This window comes from Sus scrofa, chromosome 11 (assembly GCF_054392235.1).
Source record: "Sus scrofa isolate SSC_HxYL_T2T_F1_AM1 chromosome 11, Sscrofa_HxYL_maternal_Yorkshire_Landrace_v2.0, whole genome shotgun sequence".
Lineage (NCBI taxonomy): Eukaryota > Metazoa > Chordata > Mammalia > Artiodactyla > Suidae > Sus > Sus scrofa.
The window spans coordinates 19,731,911-19,749,514 of NC_139393.1; the positions used below are offsets into that span (position 1 = coordinate 19,731,911).

Sequence of the window (17,604 nt, forward strand, 5' to 3'; positions counted from 1 at the left end):
GCCATCAAAGCACAGCTTAAATGTCAGTAACTGCTCAGTGCCTGAAGATTTAGAAGCTTAGGCGTTTTTGCCTAAGTCTTAAACCTAAGGGAAGGAAAAATCACGTTGTGTCTTCTGTTTACCATGTTTCCTTGGTGTGTGTTTGTGAACTTAGAATCATAGAGATTGCAGCCTGCCACTCTGCCCACACGTCAGCTGCCAAGACGCAGGGAGGCCACGTGTACATGTGGGGCCAGTGCCGGGGCCAGTCGGTGACCCTTCCCCACCTCACCCACTTCTCCTCCACCGACGACGTGTTCGCCTGCTTTGCCACCCCTGCCGTCACGTGGCGCCTCCTGTCTGTGGGTGAGCTGGTCGCTGTCCATTTGGGTGACGGCTTGAAAGCTGGTGTTTTTATTTTGATATCAAGGACTTTGTTAATTGTAGTATCAGATAATTCATTTCTCTCTAATGGACACTTGTGAAAGGGAGTGAATTTGATTGATTTCATTTTTCTGAAGTTTCAGAAATCACCATCTCACACTAAATTACAAGTTCTTTTGATTGCTTAATTATTTATTTTCTGCTTTGTAGGGCCACACCCTACACTAAATTACTAAGTTCTTTTGATTGCTTAATTATTTATTTATTTTCTGCTTTGTAGGGCCACACCCTCAGCACATGGAGGTTCCCAGGCTAGGGGTCGAATCAGAGCTGTAGCTGCCGGCCTGCACCACAGCCACAGCAACATGGGATCCGAGCTGCATCTGAGACCTGCACCACAGCTCATGGCAACAGTGGATCCTTAAGCCATTGAGCAAGGCCAGGGATTGAACCCTCAACCCCATGGACACTTGTTGGGTTCATTACCGCTGAGCCACAGTGGGAACTTCTTGATTGCTTTTTGACGTGGTCAGGAAACCATGTCTTCTATTTTATTTAGTGAGGTGGTTTGAGACATTATTTTGTCAGATTTACAAGCAGATGTATATGAGGTTCTTATCCTTAATGATGGCAGTGGGGAGCATCCCTATTTAGGAAGAAAGCTCATTGCTCAGTGGGTCAGTTATTTTGGGGAACCGACGTTGTCATGAGTGTCAGCAGAGCAGTGCTGTGCTCCAGCCTGCCTTTTCATTAGAAAACATTGATGTTACTCCCTCAGAACCTGACGACCACCTCACAGTGGCTGAGTCCCTGAAGAGGGAATTCGACAACCCCAACACTGCAGACCTGAAGTTTCTGGTGGATGGAAAGTACATTTATGCACATAAAGTCCTTCTGAAAATTAGGTAAGGAATCATTTATTTTGCGAATTGAAGTAATTTATTATTTTCTAGTTCCAAGGTACTTTGGTGATTCGAAAGAAATGTAAGGCTCTTTTTGCCCTCATGAGAGTACAGTACGGGGTGGGGGTGGGGGGGGACACATGGCACATGAAACAAGGAGCGATGGAGGCCGGATGCGGCGAGTGGGGTGTGGGTCAGGGCATGTGTACTGTCGGCTTCTTCAGAGACCCTACAGGTGGCCTGTCCACTTGGGCGCTGGAGAGCAGCCAGCCAGCAGTGAGCGTGTTTTGAGCACTGTAGGGACTGACGTAAGCAAACTTCTCTGCCTGGCAGCTGAGCTCCGCCCAGGAGAGTCGCTCTCCTTAATCAGCTGTGGGATAACTGAACCTGTAGATGCTTGAAAAAAGAGTTCCCACTGTGGTGCAGTGGGATCAGTGGCATCTCTGGAGCATTGGGACACAGGTTTGATCCCCAGGCCAACAACAGTGGGTTAGGGATTCTGTGTTGCCACAGCTGTGGCGTAGGTTGCAACTGTGGCTCTGGTCTGATCCCTGACCCTGGAACTCCATATGTTGTGGAGTGGCAAGAAAAAAAAAAAAAAAAAAAAGGCAGTAAGTCTGGTGTAAAGCTAACATAGAGGTTTAAAAAGAAAGATCACATTTAATACATAATTTTTGAGCAGTGAGCTACATCCACTTTTTTTGTTTGTTTGTTTTTGTTTGTTTTTAACTTATGGCTGTACCCATGGCACATGGAAGTTCCCTTGCGGGGAATTGAATCTGAGCTGTAGCTGTGACAGATCCTTTAACCCACTGTGCCAGGCTGGGGATCAAACTCACACCTCTACAGAATGCAGGCCACTGTAGTCAGAGTCTTAACGCACTGCCCCACAGCAGAAGCTCTGAGCTGCATCCATTTAAAGTGTGCTGTGGGAGGAGTTCCTGCTGTGGCACCGTGGATTAAGGATCTTACATTGCCACAGCTGCAGCTCAGATTTAGTCCCTAGCCTGGGAACTTCTGTATGCCGCACAAGTGGCCGAAAAAGAAAAATAAATGTGCAGTTTGAAGAGTTTTGACATACATGTACTCTGTGAAATCACTGCTCCAAGTCAAGGCACAGAACTTTCCTTTGCTTGTCAAAGATCCCTCAGGCGCCAGCCTGGGGCCAGCAGTAATCTTTCTTCTGTCATTTTAGACTAGTTACCATTTTCTAGAAGTTTATGTAAATGGAATTACACAGTATGTACTTTTCTCTGCCTGACTTCTTTTAGCATTATGATTTTGACTTTCATTTTGTTGTTGTGTGGCAGATATTTCAATCCTGTTGCAGGGAATCACAAGGTCGATTTGGCATTTTAGTCTCAAGTGTGCTTTTTTGTAAGGTCAGGCTGGGCAGTGCGTGCTCACTCTTACTAATATCGCCCAAAGTGGGAGGATGTGATTCGCGGGAGCTGCTGTCGCACAGCTCTACAGATTGAACGCTTTCAGCCACAGAGATTTATTCTCTCTCAGTCTGGAGGCTGGAAGTTCAAGATCGGGGTGTTGGCAGGATGGGTTCCTCCTGAGCGCTCTGAAGGAGAATCTGTCTGGTGCCTGTGTCCCAGGTGGCAATCTTTGGTGTCCCTTGGCTTGGGGCACCGTAACTCCAGTCCTCACATGATGTTCTCCCTGTGCCTGAACCCCCGCTTTTATTAGGACACCTGGCATTCTGGATTAGGGCCCACCCTGGTGACCTCCGTTTAACTTGATTACCTCCGTAAAGACCCCTTCTCCAAATACCATTGCAATCTGAGGTTAGGACTTCAGCATATGAATTTGGGGGATATAGTTCAACCTATAGCAGGAAGAAGAGACGAAATGACTCAGAGTTGATAAGAATAACCCCACGTGATTCTCTAAGCACTGCTCCGTGGATGTAGTGCGGGCGGGACACCTCGGAGCCGCAAGGCCCAGGGTCTCCGAGCAGCAAGGCCCAGAGGCAGCTGCCCCACCGCAGGTAAGCCTTTGCAGCCTCGTGGAGCAAACGATGGTTTGCAAACTTGCGCCAGCAGAGAAAGCGAGGGGCCCAGGCCCAGACGTGAAGGGGTGTGGTGCTGTGTTCTTCCTTCTCCTCGATGACGCTGTTGGCTCTTGAACCCCGGGAAGACGTGCAGTTCAGGGAGGTCATCTGCTCTTGCCCAGAAGCGGGACCTGACGCGCTGCTCTCTTCCTTCAGGTGTGAGCATTTTCGCTCTTCCTTGGAAGGCAATGAGGATGAGATTGTAGAAATGAGTGAATTTTCGTATCCTGTTTACCGGGCCTTCCTGGAGTACCTGTACACAGACAGCATCAGCCTGTCCCCCGAGGAGGCAGTAGGTAATTCCCACCAGACGTGACCAAGAGACTGGCAGAAAGGAGCTTTGCGTAGAGCCTGAGAGGAAGTCACTGTGAGGGTGATCCCAGAAGCAGTTCTCCTTGTGTGTCGGACCCAAACTCTTTTCCCTTGTTCCCAGTTCATGCAGAGGTTGACAGACAGGAGAGAGAAACGAAGCGATGGATGAAGTAGCAAACCATCCGCTCGGGGAGCAGGTGCCGTCCCTTAATCACTGGATACAGTACAGGACTTTTTAGTTACCACAACTTGCTGCCTTCAAGATACTTACAAGGATAAAATGCATGTAATGAGCCCTGCTGGTCTCCCAAACTGTGACTGTCCCTTTGGGACAGACAGGCGTGGTCTGGTGCATTCCATCCTGGAGGTGTGGGGCCCTCACTGCACCTCAGATTCAATAACCCCCCCCTTTTATTTTTGCTCTTTAGGGCCACACTCGCGGCATATGGAGGTTCCCAGGCTAGGGGTCTAATCAGAGCTATAGATGCCGGCCCACACCACAGCCACAGCAGCGCAGGATCCAAGCAGTGTCTGACCTACACCACAACTCATGGCGATGCTGGATCCTTAACCCACTGAGACGAGACCAGCGATCGAACCTGCATCCTCATGGATGCTTAGTCAGATTCGTTAACCACTGAGCTGGGAATTCCTCAATAACATTTTTTATCAGATGAGTATTTAAGTTTCCTCAGGTAAACAGCTGACTTCTGGAGTTTCCTAGTTTTCTTTCCTTTCCTCCACAGTGTTTGAGTGCCCAGGGCCCACAGGGTGCCATGCTGCTCTCAGTAGCCATGAAGGAGACAGACTGAGGGCCTGCTCCTGCTCAGAGGAGGGACGGCCAGCCCCAAACACACACGTAAAAGCAGGCAGTGGGGAAATCAGGGAAGGCCCCGAGAGGAAGGCCGCTGAGCAGAGAGCTGAGGGAAGCACGTGGACACCCGGGCCAAGAGCATTCTCAACAAGGGAAAGCCTGGTGCAGAGGCCCGGGACTCAAACACATGCAGGGGTTGGGGGAGGCCGGCTGGTTGCGGGGGAGTGAGACGAGCAGTGTGAGGCACTGGAGTCAGACAGCGAATCGGGCCGGACCAGGCACAGCCTTGGAGGCCACAGTGAAGAGCTCGAGTTTTGTTCCTGGTGTGATGGAAAGCCTTGGAAGGTTTTGAGCATGAGGGCTGTGTCATTTAGGATTTGCTTTAACTCTAAAAGTAAAACACAAAAAAGGAAGTGTGGTCTAAACAAGATAGTTTCTCTCTGTCACACAGGGATACAGTCAGGACATCCCCACACGGGCAGTGCTCAGTCCAAGACCTCATTTGCATTGCAGGCAGCAGGATGGGGGAAGGGACCGTGACGAGGGGCAAAGGGCAAATCCCGGTGTCTGCTAAGGAAGTCCCACTTTTAAACCATGGGCCAGAGATGACCAAGTCTATAACGCAGCTGCACAGGAGGTTGGGAAAAGTCATTTCTAGATGGCCAAGGTTCAGACAGATACTCTATGATATTGGAAGAAAAGGAGAATGAATTTGTGTGCATGTGGAGAAGGGGGCAGGCAGCAAGGAGCTTGTACAGGAGTGATGTGAGGTGGTGCCCTGGGTCAGGGTGTTGCAAGAGATCCGATCTGGATATATCTTAAAGAGGGGGCTGATGGGATTTGGGGTGTGAAGGACAGAGAAGGATGACTGCTCTGAGGTGTTTGACCAGAGTAGCTGGGCCAGTGGAAGGGTCATTCACTTAAGATGAGGAAGATGAAGAGAAACCAAGTTTTGCCCTTGAGTTTGAAAAATCAAAGGAGTTTGAGCTGCTTTTTCGGCATCTGTATGGCAGGTTTTTTTTATAGGCCCACCCCTACCCTTTGCAGGACCCAGGGCAAGAGTGAATGGAGCCCCACATACCATATGTCTAAAAATTTGAAGTTATATGTCAAGCTAGAAAGTTTCAGATCAGGAGTTCCCGTCGTGGCGCAGTGGTTAACGAATCTGAATAGGAACCATGAGGTTGCAGGTTCGAGCCCTGCCCTCGCTTAGTGGGTTAAGGATCTGGCGTTGCCATGAGCTGTGGCGTAGGTCCCAGATGCGGCTCGGACCCTGCGTTGCCGTGGCTGTGGTGTAGGCCGGTGGCTACAGCTCCAATTGGACCCCTAACCTGGGAACCTCCATATGCCACAGGAGCGGCCGTAGAAAAGACAAAAAAAAAGAAAGAAAGTTTCAGATCAAATATGTTAAATCCTCATACTCTGGAAAAATATATCCTCATTAAGAACTGAAATGCCAGCTAGAATTCTGATTTGTGCTGGAACACAGGGCACAGGAAGGACAGGCCTCTGGCTGCTAGATGGGGACCTGCCATCTTTCTTTACCCACCACCAGCAGCATCCTGCGTCATACCAGGTGTGTGGCATCTCTTGTGTCCCAGCTCCACCCACCCACCCAGTCACATCGTCTGGAGGGGAGGAATTGCCTACATACGTGGCCTTAGGACTGATTAGACAGAGAATCCCACATGCCCCAACTGTGCTCTAGCAGTGGAACGTAGCTCCTTGGCCAGCTTGTGGGGAGGGGTGTGCCTGAGGAGGTGCAGAGCTGGGCTCAGGAAGTACATGTGAGTCCGTGTATATGTGATTCTGATGCTCGAAGCACACGGAGCTGTTGATGTGAATTTGAGAGTTGCTGAGGACTGACCAAAAATGATCAGGCCATTTACTACTCTTAAGATTTCAAAAGGGAGTTCCCTCCATGGCTCAGTGGTTAACAAATCCGACTAGGAACCATGAGGTTGTGGATTTGATCCCTGGCCTTGCTTAGTGGGTTAAGGATCCCATATTGCCATGAGGTGTGGTGTAGGTTGAAGAGGCGGCTCAGATCTGACATTGCTGTGGCTGTGGTGTAGGCTGGCAGCAACAGCTTCGATTAGACCCCTATCCTGGGAACCTCCATATGCCACAGGTGGGGCCCTGGAAAAGACAAAAAAAAAAAAAAAAAAAAAAAGATTTCAAAAGATTTCAGTTTTTTTCCTCTATAAATTTGATAATTTTTGTCATATCACAATGAAAGCAAGCTTCCAACCAAATTTTACCACATGTACAAAATTTACTAGCAGATAAATATAAAAACAGCTACTGTTAAGATAGATGGAATCCTGGCTCTCTGTCTTTTGAGCCCTCTATGAGTACCTTCCATGATTTTTTTTTTTTCTTGTTATTGCAATCTCAGCAAGTGGTGGAAGTTCCTGGGCCAGGGATTAAACCTGTGCCACAGCTGCAGCAATGCCAGATCTTTAACCTGCTGCATCACAGAGGAACTTCCCATGAAAGGTTATTTTGAAGTCAGAAACATGACAGTATTCTAGGATCAGGGTTCAGCTAGCTTTTTGAATAGGTGACAACGACAACCAAGACTGAAATAGACCCAGGAATTGTACCACTTCAAGGGTGTAGGACTGCTGAGCCCATGGTGCTTGAAGAACCCCTTTCATGCAGGGGCAGAAGGGATATCTCTAGCCAAGCCACAGAGCCTGAACACCACTCCTTTCACCAAAGTATTTCTAGCATTTCAGTGCTAATTAACAAGTCCTCTAAGGAAGATTTAAATAGCCATAACTAAAGGCCCCCCGACACTGCCAAGGGTCTTTCAAATACTGACTGACCATTCCTGATTAGAGTGCTTCACAATAGCCCTTAGGGTAGATTAAAATTAACCTACACCTGTGTGTCACCCAATGTTGATTATTTGAAAGCATATGACAGATAATACAACAGGAGTCCTCAGTGTTTACAGCTGGTACTTAAAAGTGTGTGAGGATAGAGATCATTTAGCGAAATAAGTGAAGTAAGAATCTGAATACTGAAGCCTGGGGCATTCAAACACTGGGAAGTCAGCAAAAATGGTCCTGCCAAGAGACTGAAGATTAACCCATGAAGAAGGAAAAAGAGCAAGTAACAAGGCATTTAATGATGGGGAGCATCGTCAAGGCCATCAGATTTAAAAAAAAAAAAAAAAAAAAAAACATTTTGTCTTTTAGGCCCACATGGGCAGCATACAGAAGTTCTCAGGCTATGGGATGAAATGGGAGCTGCAGCTGCTGGCCTACACCACAGCCATAGCAACACAGGATCCAAGAGATTCTAATGTAAATGTTGAGGAAGGTGAGGCAGAAGATAGCCCCTTGAATTTGGTACCATGGTGACTGTTAGTGATAGTCACAGGTGAGGTGTCAGGGGGCTCAGGAGACAGACTTCTGCTCCTATGGCTGAAGGTGAGAAAACAGGCAGCAGATAAAGACAGCTGTCCCTGGGAGGCTTGCTTCAGAGAGCAGCAGAAAAATGGGGCACACTTGTCCCTGAAAAGTTTCCTTTTTCTTTTTTAAGACGATGATGGGCAGTATTATAGCACATGTGAATGCTTCTGGAGAAGCTGGTGATCATGGGGGTTGGTGGGGGGTAATTAGGGGAGTATTTCCGAGGAAAAGACTAAAGCCATTTTCCTGTTTTTCCATGGCCGCTTGTTTGTGTATTGCATTGGCCCAGTTCAGCCATGTTCTCAGGTAGAGCCATGCACTGTGAGCCCTTCAAGAGGATTATGTTCAAAATCATCTCTAATAGGTTGAGCGAGTTTAAATCCAGATGCTTGAGATCACTACCCTAATAAACACCTCTTTCTGTCAGGATTGCTAGATTTGGCTACATTTTATAGAGAAAATCGTTTGAAAAAACTCTGCCAACAGACAATCAAGCAAGGAATTTGTGAGGAGAACGCCATTGCACTGCTCTCAGCTGCCGTGAAGTATGATGCTCAGGTAAGAAGAGCATTCTTTCAATGAGCTCACTTTTTGAAAGAAACAGTTAGCTGTTTACTTGATACCTTAAACTAAAAGTCTAGTTAATTAAAAATTTAATGTAAACAAATAAAGTGCCAGAAAAAAATATAAAGGAATGTTTACATGGTTTATTTCTGGGCTCTCTACCATGTTCCATGTATGTATTTCTGGTTTTGTGCTGGCACCATACTATTTTGATGACTGTAGCTTTGTAGTATAGTTTGAAGCCAGAGAGTCTGATTCTTGCAGCTCCATTTTTCTTTCTGAAGGTTGCTTTGGCTATTTGGGATCTTCTGTGTTTCCATACAAATTTTAAAATTTGTTGTTTCAGTTTTGTGGAAAATGGCATGGGTAATTTGATAGGGATTGTGTTGAATCTGTAGATTGCCTTGTGTAGTATAGTCATTTTGACAATAATGATTCTTCCAATCCAAGAGCATTGTATATCTTTCCATCTATTTGTGTCATTTTTGATTTCTTTCATCAACATCTTAAGGTTTTCAGAGTACAGGTATTTTCCTCTTTAGGTAGGTTTATTACCAGGTATTTTATTTGATGCGATGGTAAATGGGATTGTTTCCCTAATTTCTTTGCTATCTTTCATTGTTAGTAAATAGAAATACAGTAGATTTCTGTGTATTAATTTTGTATCCCGAATTCATTGATGAGCTCTAGTAGTTTTCTGATTGCATCTTTAGGATTTTCTGTGTATAGTGTCATGTCATCAGCACACAGTGACAGTTTTACTTCTTTTCCAATTTGGATTCCTTTTAATTACTTTTATTTCTCTGATTGCTGTGGCTATGACTTGCAAAACCATGTTGAATAAAAATGGAGAGAGTGGATGTCCTTGTCTTATTCCTGATGTTAGAGGAAATGCTTTCAGCTTCTCGCTGTTGACTGTGATGTTAGCTGTGGGTTTGTCTGGCTAAAGATTTATCAATTGAAGAACCAGATTTTAGTTTCATTGATCTTTTCTGTTGTTTTCTTTGTATTCATTTATTTCTGCTCTGGTCTGAGTTCTTTCATTCTGATAACTTCAGGGTTGGTTTGTTCTTCTTTTTCTAGTCGTTTTGTTATAAAATTAGGTTGTTTGAGATTTTTCTTGTTTCCTGAGGTAAGATTGTATTGCTATAAACCTCCTCCTTGGAACTGCTTTTGCTGCATCCCCTAGGTTTTAGATCGTCATGTTTTCATTTTCGTTTGTGTCTAGATATTCTTTTTTTTTTTTTTTTTTTTTTTTTTAGGGCTGCATCTGTGGCATATGCAGATTCCCCAGCTAGGGGTCAAATCGGAGCTGTCACCACCGGCCTACACCACAGCCAAAGCAATGCCAGCATCTGCAACCTAACACTATAGCTCACGGCAGTGCCAGATCATTAACCCACTGAGTGAGGACAGGGATCGAACCTGCATCCTACTAGTCAGATTCATTTCCACTGAGCCACGGTGGGAACTCCTTGTCTAGGTATTCTTTGATTTCCTCTTTGACTTCTTCAGTGATCCATTGTTTAGTAACACATTGTTTAGCTTTCATGTCTTTGCGTTTTCTTAGAGTTTTTCTCTTGTTGATTTCTCTGCTGTCTCATTCGGTCTTTCTCTGTGTGTGGTCTCTTGCCTTGTAGGCTGCAGGATTGTAGTTCCTCTTACTTCTGGCATCTGCCCCCATCTTGTTGTGGCTTTTTAGCCTTTGGCTATAGAGTATCTTTTTTGGTAGGTTCCAGTCTTTTTTGTCTCTGGTTGTTCAGCTGTGAGTTGTGATTTTGGTATTTTCATGAGAGGAGGTGAGCTCAAGTCCTTCTGTTCCACCACCTTGTCTCCCTCCTCCATTTTCAAGTTTTTATAAATAAAGAACAGTGTATTTGCTTTGACTAGTATTGTGACTTGCTAACTCTAATAAGCAAAAAAATGGACCTTTTCAGCAAATTGTTCCTCATGCTTGACCACACTTAGTATGTAATTAATACAAGCCAGGGATTATTTGAAGCACAGTTCATGTCATTTAATTCTCAGAAGAACCTTATGAAAATAATAGGCATTATTATTATTCATTCTCATTTATTAATGAGGAAGCTGAAGCTCAGAAAGATTAGGTAAATTCTCAGTCAGCTAGTAATTGTAAAGGCAGAATGCAATGCAAGGTTTCAAAAGCACACATTTAACTACAATTGTCTATTGCCCCCATATTTTAAAATCAGCAGTGTTTATTCTTTGGATCAGAATATAAATCAATCAATCAGTTAGTCAATCCCCTGAGTGCCTGTTAAATGCCTGACACTGTTCTAGGCACTAAAGATGCAGCAAGTGAACAAAAACAGGCCAAAACCTCTGCCCTCATGGAACGTTCCGGTGTGGGCAATAGCTAAATGAATGCAGTGTGTGATCTATAAAGATGAAGTTGAGAAGGGCAGTGGGGAGGCTAGGCTGAGATCAAGGCTGATGTTTTAACTCATGGTCAGGGAAGGAAGGACGGTCTTCCTGAGGAGGAGACCGGAGCAAAGACTTGAAGGGGGCATGGAGGGAGCCGGGCCAAGAGGCCAGTGTAGCCCAGGATCGGAGGCGCATCAGAGCCTCTGCAGGCTGGCTTCACTTTAGCTCTCCTTTTTCTGAAGCCAGGCATGTATCCAGCTACCTTATTTCTCATTCTCAAGTCTGCAGATCTAATAAAAAAAATCACTACAAGGCTATTTTTTGGGCTGGTCAGAGACCACCAGTCTGTGTGGAGTTTCTCTTCGGAGAGAAAAGGCCGTAATTTCTTCAAACCATCTTGCCACTTCAGAATATTGACTCTGTGTGTGATTCTGCTGAAATCTAACCATCCCATTCTTTGACTTCTTGTAAAGGAAAAAGAGCAGTAGCTGTTAATGACTTCAGGGAAGAATTTCCCAGGATTACTGTTTTTCATGGCTTAAGCTTTTCTCATAGGCTCTTTACAGGTAGAACCATTTAAGCCCCTGGAAGAATATAAGAGGTGAGCATTGGGCTCGACAGAAAGAAAACTATTTAAACAGTTGACTCCATGCATTCATGCAATAAATATTAAACAGTGAAGCAAAAAAGAGGAGTGTCAGTCTCTGAACAAATATGGAAACTGGAATGAACTATACAAATATTGTCACTGGAAAAAGCTACAGAATTCATACACATAGGTGCCTGTTTCTGGGAAGAAAGAGTCTCATTTTTTGCATTGGTTAGTGTGGAGGAACTTGAATGTTTTACTCTGTTTAAATTGTTCCAAGCAGAGATCCGTATTAGCTATATTTTTACACAACTTTTTTTTTTTTTTTTTTTAATGAGTTGCAACGCTTATTTCAGATTCTCTTTTGGGGTTTTTGGGAGGTTTTTTTGTTTGTTTGTTTGTTTGTTTGGTATTTCTTTGTATTCCCAGGCAGTATGTGGGAATTCCTGGGCCAGGGATTGAACCTACACCACACAGCAGCAACCAGAGCCACAGCAGTGAGAACGCAAGAGCCTCAACCCACTAGGCCATCAGAGAACTCCCTACACAACTATTCTTGAGGCATTGCTGTCCCAACATTTCTTCCTATTGGTCATCAAGTCCTTTTTCCTTGCCTATGTGTTTTTGGAATTTTGATACTACACTGCATTGAATTGGGATTATATGATTTTGTTAAAACATTTTTGTTGTCGTTCCTAGGACTTAGAAGAATTCTGCTTCAGATTTTGCGTAAACCATTTGACTGTGGTGACACAGACTTCAGGCTTTGCAGAAATGGACCATGATCTCTTGAAGAACTTTATCAGCAAAGCAAGCAGAGTTGGAGCCTTTAAAAACTGATCCTCATCTGTATTTTAAGATTTTCATTTTCCCTGAAAAAAAACTTTTTTTTAATGGTATTTACGATGAGTTACATTTGGCTGAATACCCATGTTCTGCTGAATGGAGGATGGTGGTCAGTCCTCCCCATCTTTTGAAATCCAGTCTTTCTAGAAGGCATTAAATGCTCTGAACAGATGTGACTGAGCTCAAGGGAAAAAATGTAAATGTCTTAATCTACCATTTCCTCTTTCAAGTTGCCGAGTCGGAGGTGTTTGGTACATGGGTTCTGGCCCAATTCCTACAGTCAGCAGGCTGATGCCGCACAGAGAGCTTGATGCTCGATGGGGAATGCTCTCGTACCACACTTGCAGCATCCAGCTCAGTGCCTTGCATATAGTAGGCACTCACCTTACTATAAATCTTGAGCACGCCCTGAGAACAGCTTTACTTGTGGGACACAGGATGAAGGAATAAGTTCCACAAGACGTTTTAAACAACTGAGACTCGGCGTTCCCGTTGTGGTGCAGTGGTTAATGAATCTGACTAGGAACCATGAGGTTGCGGGTTCGATCCCTGGCCTTGCTCAGTGGGTTAAGGATCTGGCGTTGCCGTGAGGTGTGGTGTAGGTTGCAGACACAACCGTGAGCTGTGGTGTAGGTTGCTGTGGCTCTGGCATAGGCTAGTGGCTACAGCTCTGATTTGACCCCTAGCCTAGGAACCTCCATATGCTGCAGGAGCAGCCCAGGAAATGGCAAAAAGACAAAAAAACAAAAAAAAACGGAGACTCAAACACTTCTGGTAAATCATTCTGAGAAATAGTGGCTAATTTGGAGCATTAATTAGAATTCACAAAAGGCCTTGCCAATTAAATTGTTCAAGACCCAAGGGCTCATTTCAGTTCTCTGCTCTGAGTCATTAATTTCTCATAAGGGATTATTGAATATGAAGTACTGTCTTAGAATGAATGTTATTTCTGGGTTCATCTGCCTTACATAATTACATGTCTTTTGTGTTGAGATTTCCCTCTATAAGTAAAAATGATTTTGTGTTTTTCTTGTGGTTGACTTTTGTGTGACTATAAAATAGATCTCTTAACTTGGCATAGTGTAATTATAAAGTACTAGCTGAAAAGGAACTAATATTTACATTTCATGGGCAGCACTGGTTAAGAATGAGCTAAATGTGTGCTTTTTAGATCAAGTTACCCAACTGCTAATGAGAAACTGGAACAGGATGTGGGAGGCAGCTCAGTGTCTCCTATTGTGTATTGCACAGTATGATACCATGTAAATAAAACGCTTTTAAAATTAGAAAATTTGTTTTGACACCAAACTGTTTGATAATAAAGTGCTTATTTGCTGATAATAGAACAAATGTGTGCATTATTAATTCTTCAGAAGCAGCAAGATTCTGTCAACCCCTGTGTCCCTTAGATTTACACAGATCCTTTGCTACAAGCTTGCTTGCTTGCTTATTTACATATGTATGTATGTCTTTTTAGGGCCACACATGCAGCATGTGGAGGTTCCCAGGCTGGGATTCGAATCAGAGCTGCAGCTGCCGGCCTATACCATGGCCACAGCAACGCTGGATCCAAGCTGCATCTGTGACCTGCACCACAGCTCAGGGCACCGCCGGGTCATTAACCCACTCAGTGAGGCCAAGGATTGAACCTGTGTCCTCATGGATACTAGTCAGATTCGTTTCCGCTGAGCCACGGCAGGAACTCCATAAAAGCTTCTTTTTTAAAGCAGTTACTCAGATGAGGCATCATAGCAAAGCCCATCCTAAAACTTTATAAACGACTTCTAAATAACTTACTTACTCTTCATATGCTTGTCTGTGACTGTTCTTTAATGGTGAGGTCACTTTGGGATCCTAGTTTCTGTTCATCCATTTTTGCAGATCTTGTCTGGTAGAGACAAAGTGGTCTGGATGCCTCTAGTTTTGGTTTTGGGGTTTTTTTGTTTGTTTGTTTTTGGTTTTGTTTTTTTGTCTTTTTAGGGCTGCACCTGCGGCATATGGAGGTTCCCAGGTGAGGGGTCGGAATCAGAGCCGCAACTGCCGGCCTGCATCACAGCCACGGCAACGCCAGATCCAAGCCACGTTTGTGACCTACACACCACAGCTCACAGCAACGCTGGACGCTTAACCCACTGAGTGAGGCCAGGGATCAAACCCACATCCTCATGGATACCAGTCAGGTTTGTAACCGCTGAGCCGCAGCAGGAACTCCCTGGATGCCTCTGGTTCTAAATCAGAATCCCGTTTTGGAATAATACAGTGTTTGTTATTTTAAAACTGCCTTACACCATTTGTTTTCATTTTTTGGTTGACCTGCCATTCTGTCCAGCAAAGAAACATTGAGACCTGGGTCTTTGAAGTTGCCATCGGTTCTCACAGCCAGACACCCACAGGCTTCACTCCTGACTCTTGCTCCTCACCCCCAAGCTTGCTGTCACCGAGCAAAGCCTTCACAGCCGCCAGTGTCTCCCCAGACCGTCTCTTCCTCCTTCCCACCCTTCTCAGACAGGGTCTTCTGAAGTTCCTCAGTGCCTTTTTTCTTTTATGAACTCATTTAATGTAAAAACTGGAAAACTCAAAGGGAACAGGTAAGTTTTTTAGGAATAAAAAACGGATCATCCCTCACGAAACTGCACGGCGGGTCACCGCACTGCCAGAACGCGTGCTGGTGGGAAGGGTGGATGGAGCTTTCCTCTCAGCTTTGTCATGTGTAGGTTGCACTGTTCTGCAGCTCAGTGCTGCTCATCTCTGGGCACAATAGAATCATCTGTGAAACTTTGGCAATGTATAGATTCAAAGATTCTAACTCAGCATGTTTAAGGAGCTCCACAGGCAATTTTGATATTCAGCCAAGGATGGGAATCACTGGTTTATAGCCTTTAAAACCCGGGATGCCAAACAATAAGGGCGGCCTGATTTTAGACCAGTTGGAGATGACAGATAAGTCCTGTGGTTACATCTCTGGAAAAAGACGCTTTCTCTCGTCTTTGAAGATGGGCTGGCCATCAGTGCTCCTGTGTAAAGGATAATGCACTGGATTTCCTTCATTCCTTTTTAACAGACGAGGGTTTGGAGAGCGCAGACACTGCTGTTCCGTTTGGGATATGTGAGAGGGAAGTCCAGTTTCACAATGACTACATCAGAAAGCGGCTGATCCGTAAGTTCATCCTACATTTTCCATTCTTAAGTTTTGTTTCCTCTCTGCTTATTCAAGAAGTTCTGTGTTTTCAGTGCTTCCAATATAATTTCACCCTAACTTACACAAAGGTTTAGATTTTACAGGAATAAAGAAAAAGCATCCTCATCTGCTGATAAAAGTTTGTGAAGGTACCTACCATTCTCTGCTCTTTAAAAGGTAAAGGTTTGGCGTTCCCGCTGTGGCGCAGTGGGTTGAGAATCTGGCTGCAGTGGCTTGGGTTGCTGGGGAGGCGCAGCTCAGTCAGCCCAGTACAGTGGCTTGAAGGACCCAGCACTGCTGACCCAGCTTGGATTCATTCAGTCCCTGGCCTGGGAACTTTCATATGCACAAGGTCCTACTGTGTAGCACAGGGAACTATATTCAGTACCCTGTGATGAACCATAATGGAAAGGAATATGAAAACGAATGTATATGCATGTGTAGCTGAGTCACTCTGCGTGTAGCAGAAATGAGCAGCACCACATGGTAAGTCAACTATACAAAGCAGAGGTTAATTTGTCCTTTATCTGAGACCGGAAGAAACTGCCAGTCATTCTAGACCATAACCTGCTGAGTTTTATTTAGTTGCTCACTCCCACCCCGCCTGCAGGACCTTGTTCAAACATCCGGTCAAGCCTTTCCCTGCCAACACCCCCTCCTCCCTGCTGTGTCCTTCCCCCCAGAACCTAGTGCAGTCCGAGTACTGGGAAGTCCTCATTGATGGATGCATTCTGTCTCTTTCCCTGAAGCTAGAATTAGAACGTTAAGTTCCACAGAGAGGGGGATCCTAGTTTTATGTATTCGTTGTTGTATCAGCTGCATTGAGAAAACTGCCTGAAATATGGAATGCATTCAGTACATGACATTTTTGAAGAGGAAGAGAATATTGTTTGTTTCCACCTAATTGGAAAACTTATGGAACCCCCCCCCCACCTTGTTTTTTTTTCCTCCCTACATATGGGCTTCTAGATATTAGAGCTACAGTTGTAGGTAAAACCAGCCAGGATGATGCCGGGATGGGTGACCAAGCAGTAGGCAAGCCAGGTAAGGCAGTTTCTCATGGTGACAAATGCTGTTACACTTTGGAAGGAGAGTGGCACAGTACAGAGTAAGTAAGGACTTTAGCTTGGGTGTCAAGATAGGCCTCTGGGCTGAGCCCTGAAAGATAAGAAACCAGCTATGCAGATTTCTGGGGGAAGAGCCGTTGAGACAGAAGGAAAAGCAAACACTAAGCCTGAGGTAAGGATGGGCTTGGCGTCCTAAGGAAAAAAAGCCAGCAGGGAGATGGGACTGAGAAGGTAGGGGCCTCTGCCCCGGCCAGATGGGGAGTGTGACTACTTCCAACCAATTTACATTTTTTTTTTTTTGTCTTTTGTCTTTTGCTGTTGTTGTTGTTGTTGCTATTTCTTGGGCCGCTCCCGCGGCATATGGAGGTTCCCAGGCTAGGGGTTGAATCGGAGCTGTAGCCACCGGTCTACACCAGAGCCACAGCAACATGGGATCCGAGCCGCGTCTGCAACCTACACCACAGCTCACGGCAATGCCGGATCCTTAACCCACTGAGCAAGGGCAGGGACCGAACCCGCAACCTCATGGTTCCTAGTCGGATTCGTTAACCACTGCGCCACGACAGGAACTCCCCAATTTACCTTTTAAAGGGCTCATCCTCACCCCTGAAGGAGAGCAAAGGTAAGGGGCAAAGAGGCAAGTGGAGACCTGTTAGAAGTCTTTGTCTTTTTAGGGCTGCACCTAAGCCACATGGAGGTTCCCAGGCTAGGGATCGAATCGGAGCTGCAGTCCCCGGGCCTACACTCGGGATCTGAGCCGTGTCTGTGACCCACACCACAGCTCACAGCAATGCTGGATCCTTAACCCACTGATCGAGGCCAGGGATCGAACCCGTGACCTCATGGTTTCTAGTCGGCTTCGTTTCTGCTGCACCATGACAGGAACTCTGAGACCTGTTAGAAGTCTTTACAGCCGTCCAGACAAGCTCTAATAGATGACTCTAGATTTTTCAACTAAGTGTTGAGTAAAATGGGGGAAGATTAGTATAGAAACAAGGTATTTTTGCTTGTTTGATTCTGGTTTATATTTTGAGAAGTTGGGCAAGCAGAAGGGTAGAAATCAAGACTTCTATTAGCTATGAGAGTTGTGAGGTCAGAGCAGG

General features: G+C 45.3%; 1 protein-coding gene across 50 annotated transcripts in view; it reads left to right on the forward strand.

Moving 5' to 3' along the window:
* Nucleotides 1-13,606, forward strand: part of RCBTB2 (RCC1 and BTB domain containing protein 2) — a 76,325-nt gene extending 62,719 nt beyond the window's left edge. For 37 of the 50 annotated variants that reach the window (XM_084981623.1, XM_084981629.1, XM_084981637.1 and 34 more), the window contains 5 exons: nucleotides 155-345; nucleotides 1,142-1,268; nucleotides 3,481-3,620; nucleotides 8,300-8,430; nucleotides 12,110-13,606. In XM_084981623.1, the coding sequence (XP_084837749.1) occupies nucleotides 155-345; nucleotides 1,142-1,268; nucleotides 3,481-3,620; nucleotides 8,300-8,430; nucleotides 12,110-12,250 (730 nt within the window). In that variant the 3' untranslated portion in view covers nucleotides 12,251-13,606. The remainder of the gene's footprint in view (nucleotides 1-154; nucleotides 346-1,141; nucleotides 1,269-3,480; nucleotides 3,621-8,299; nucleotides 8,431-12,109) is intronic. The other 13 variants (XR_014819365.1, XR_014819362.1, XR_014819366.1 and 10 more) reach the window with 1 other exon arrangement.
* Nucleotides 13,607-17,604: the final 3,998 nt, after the last annotated feature.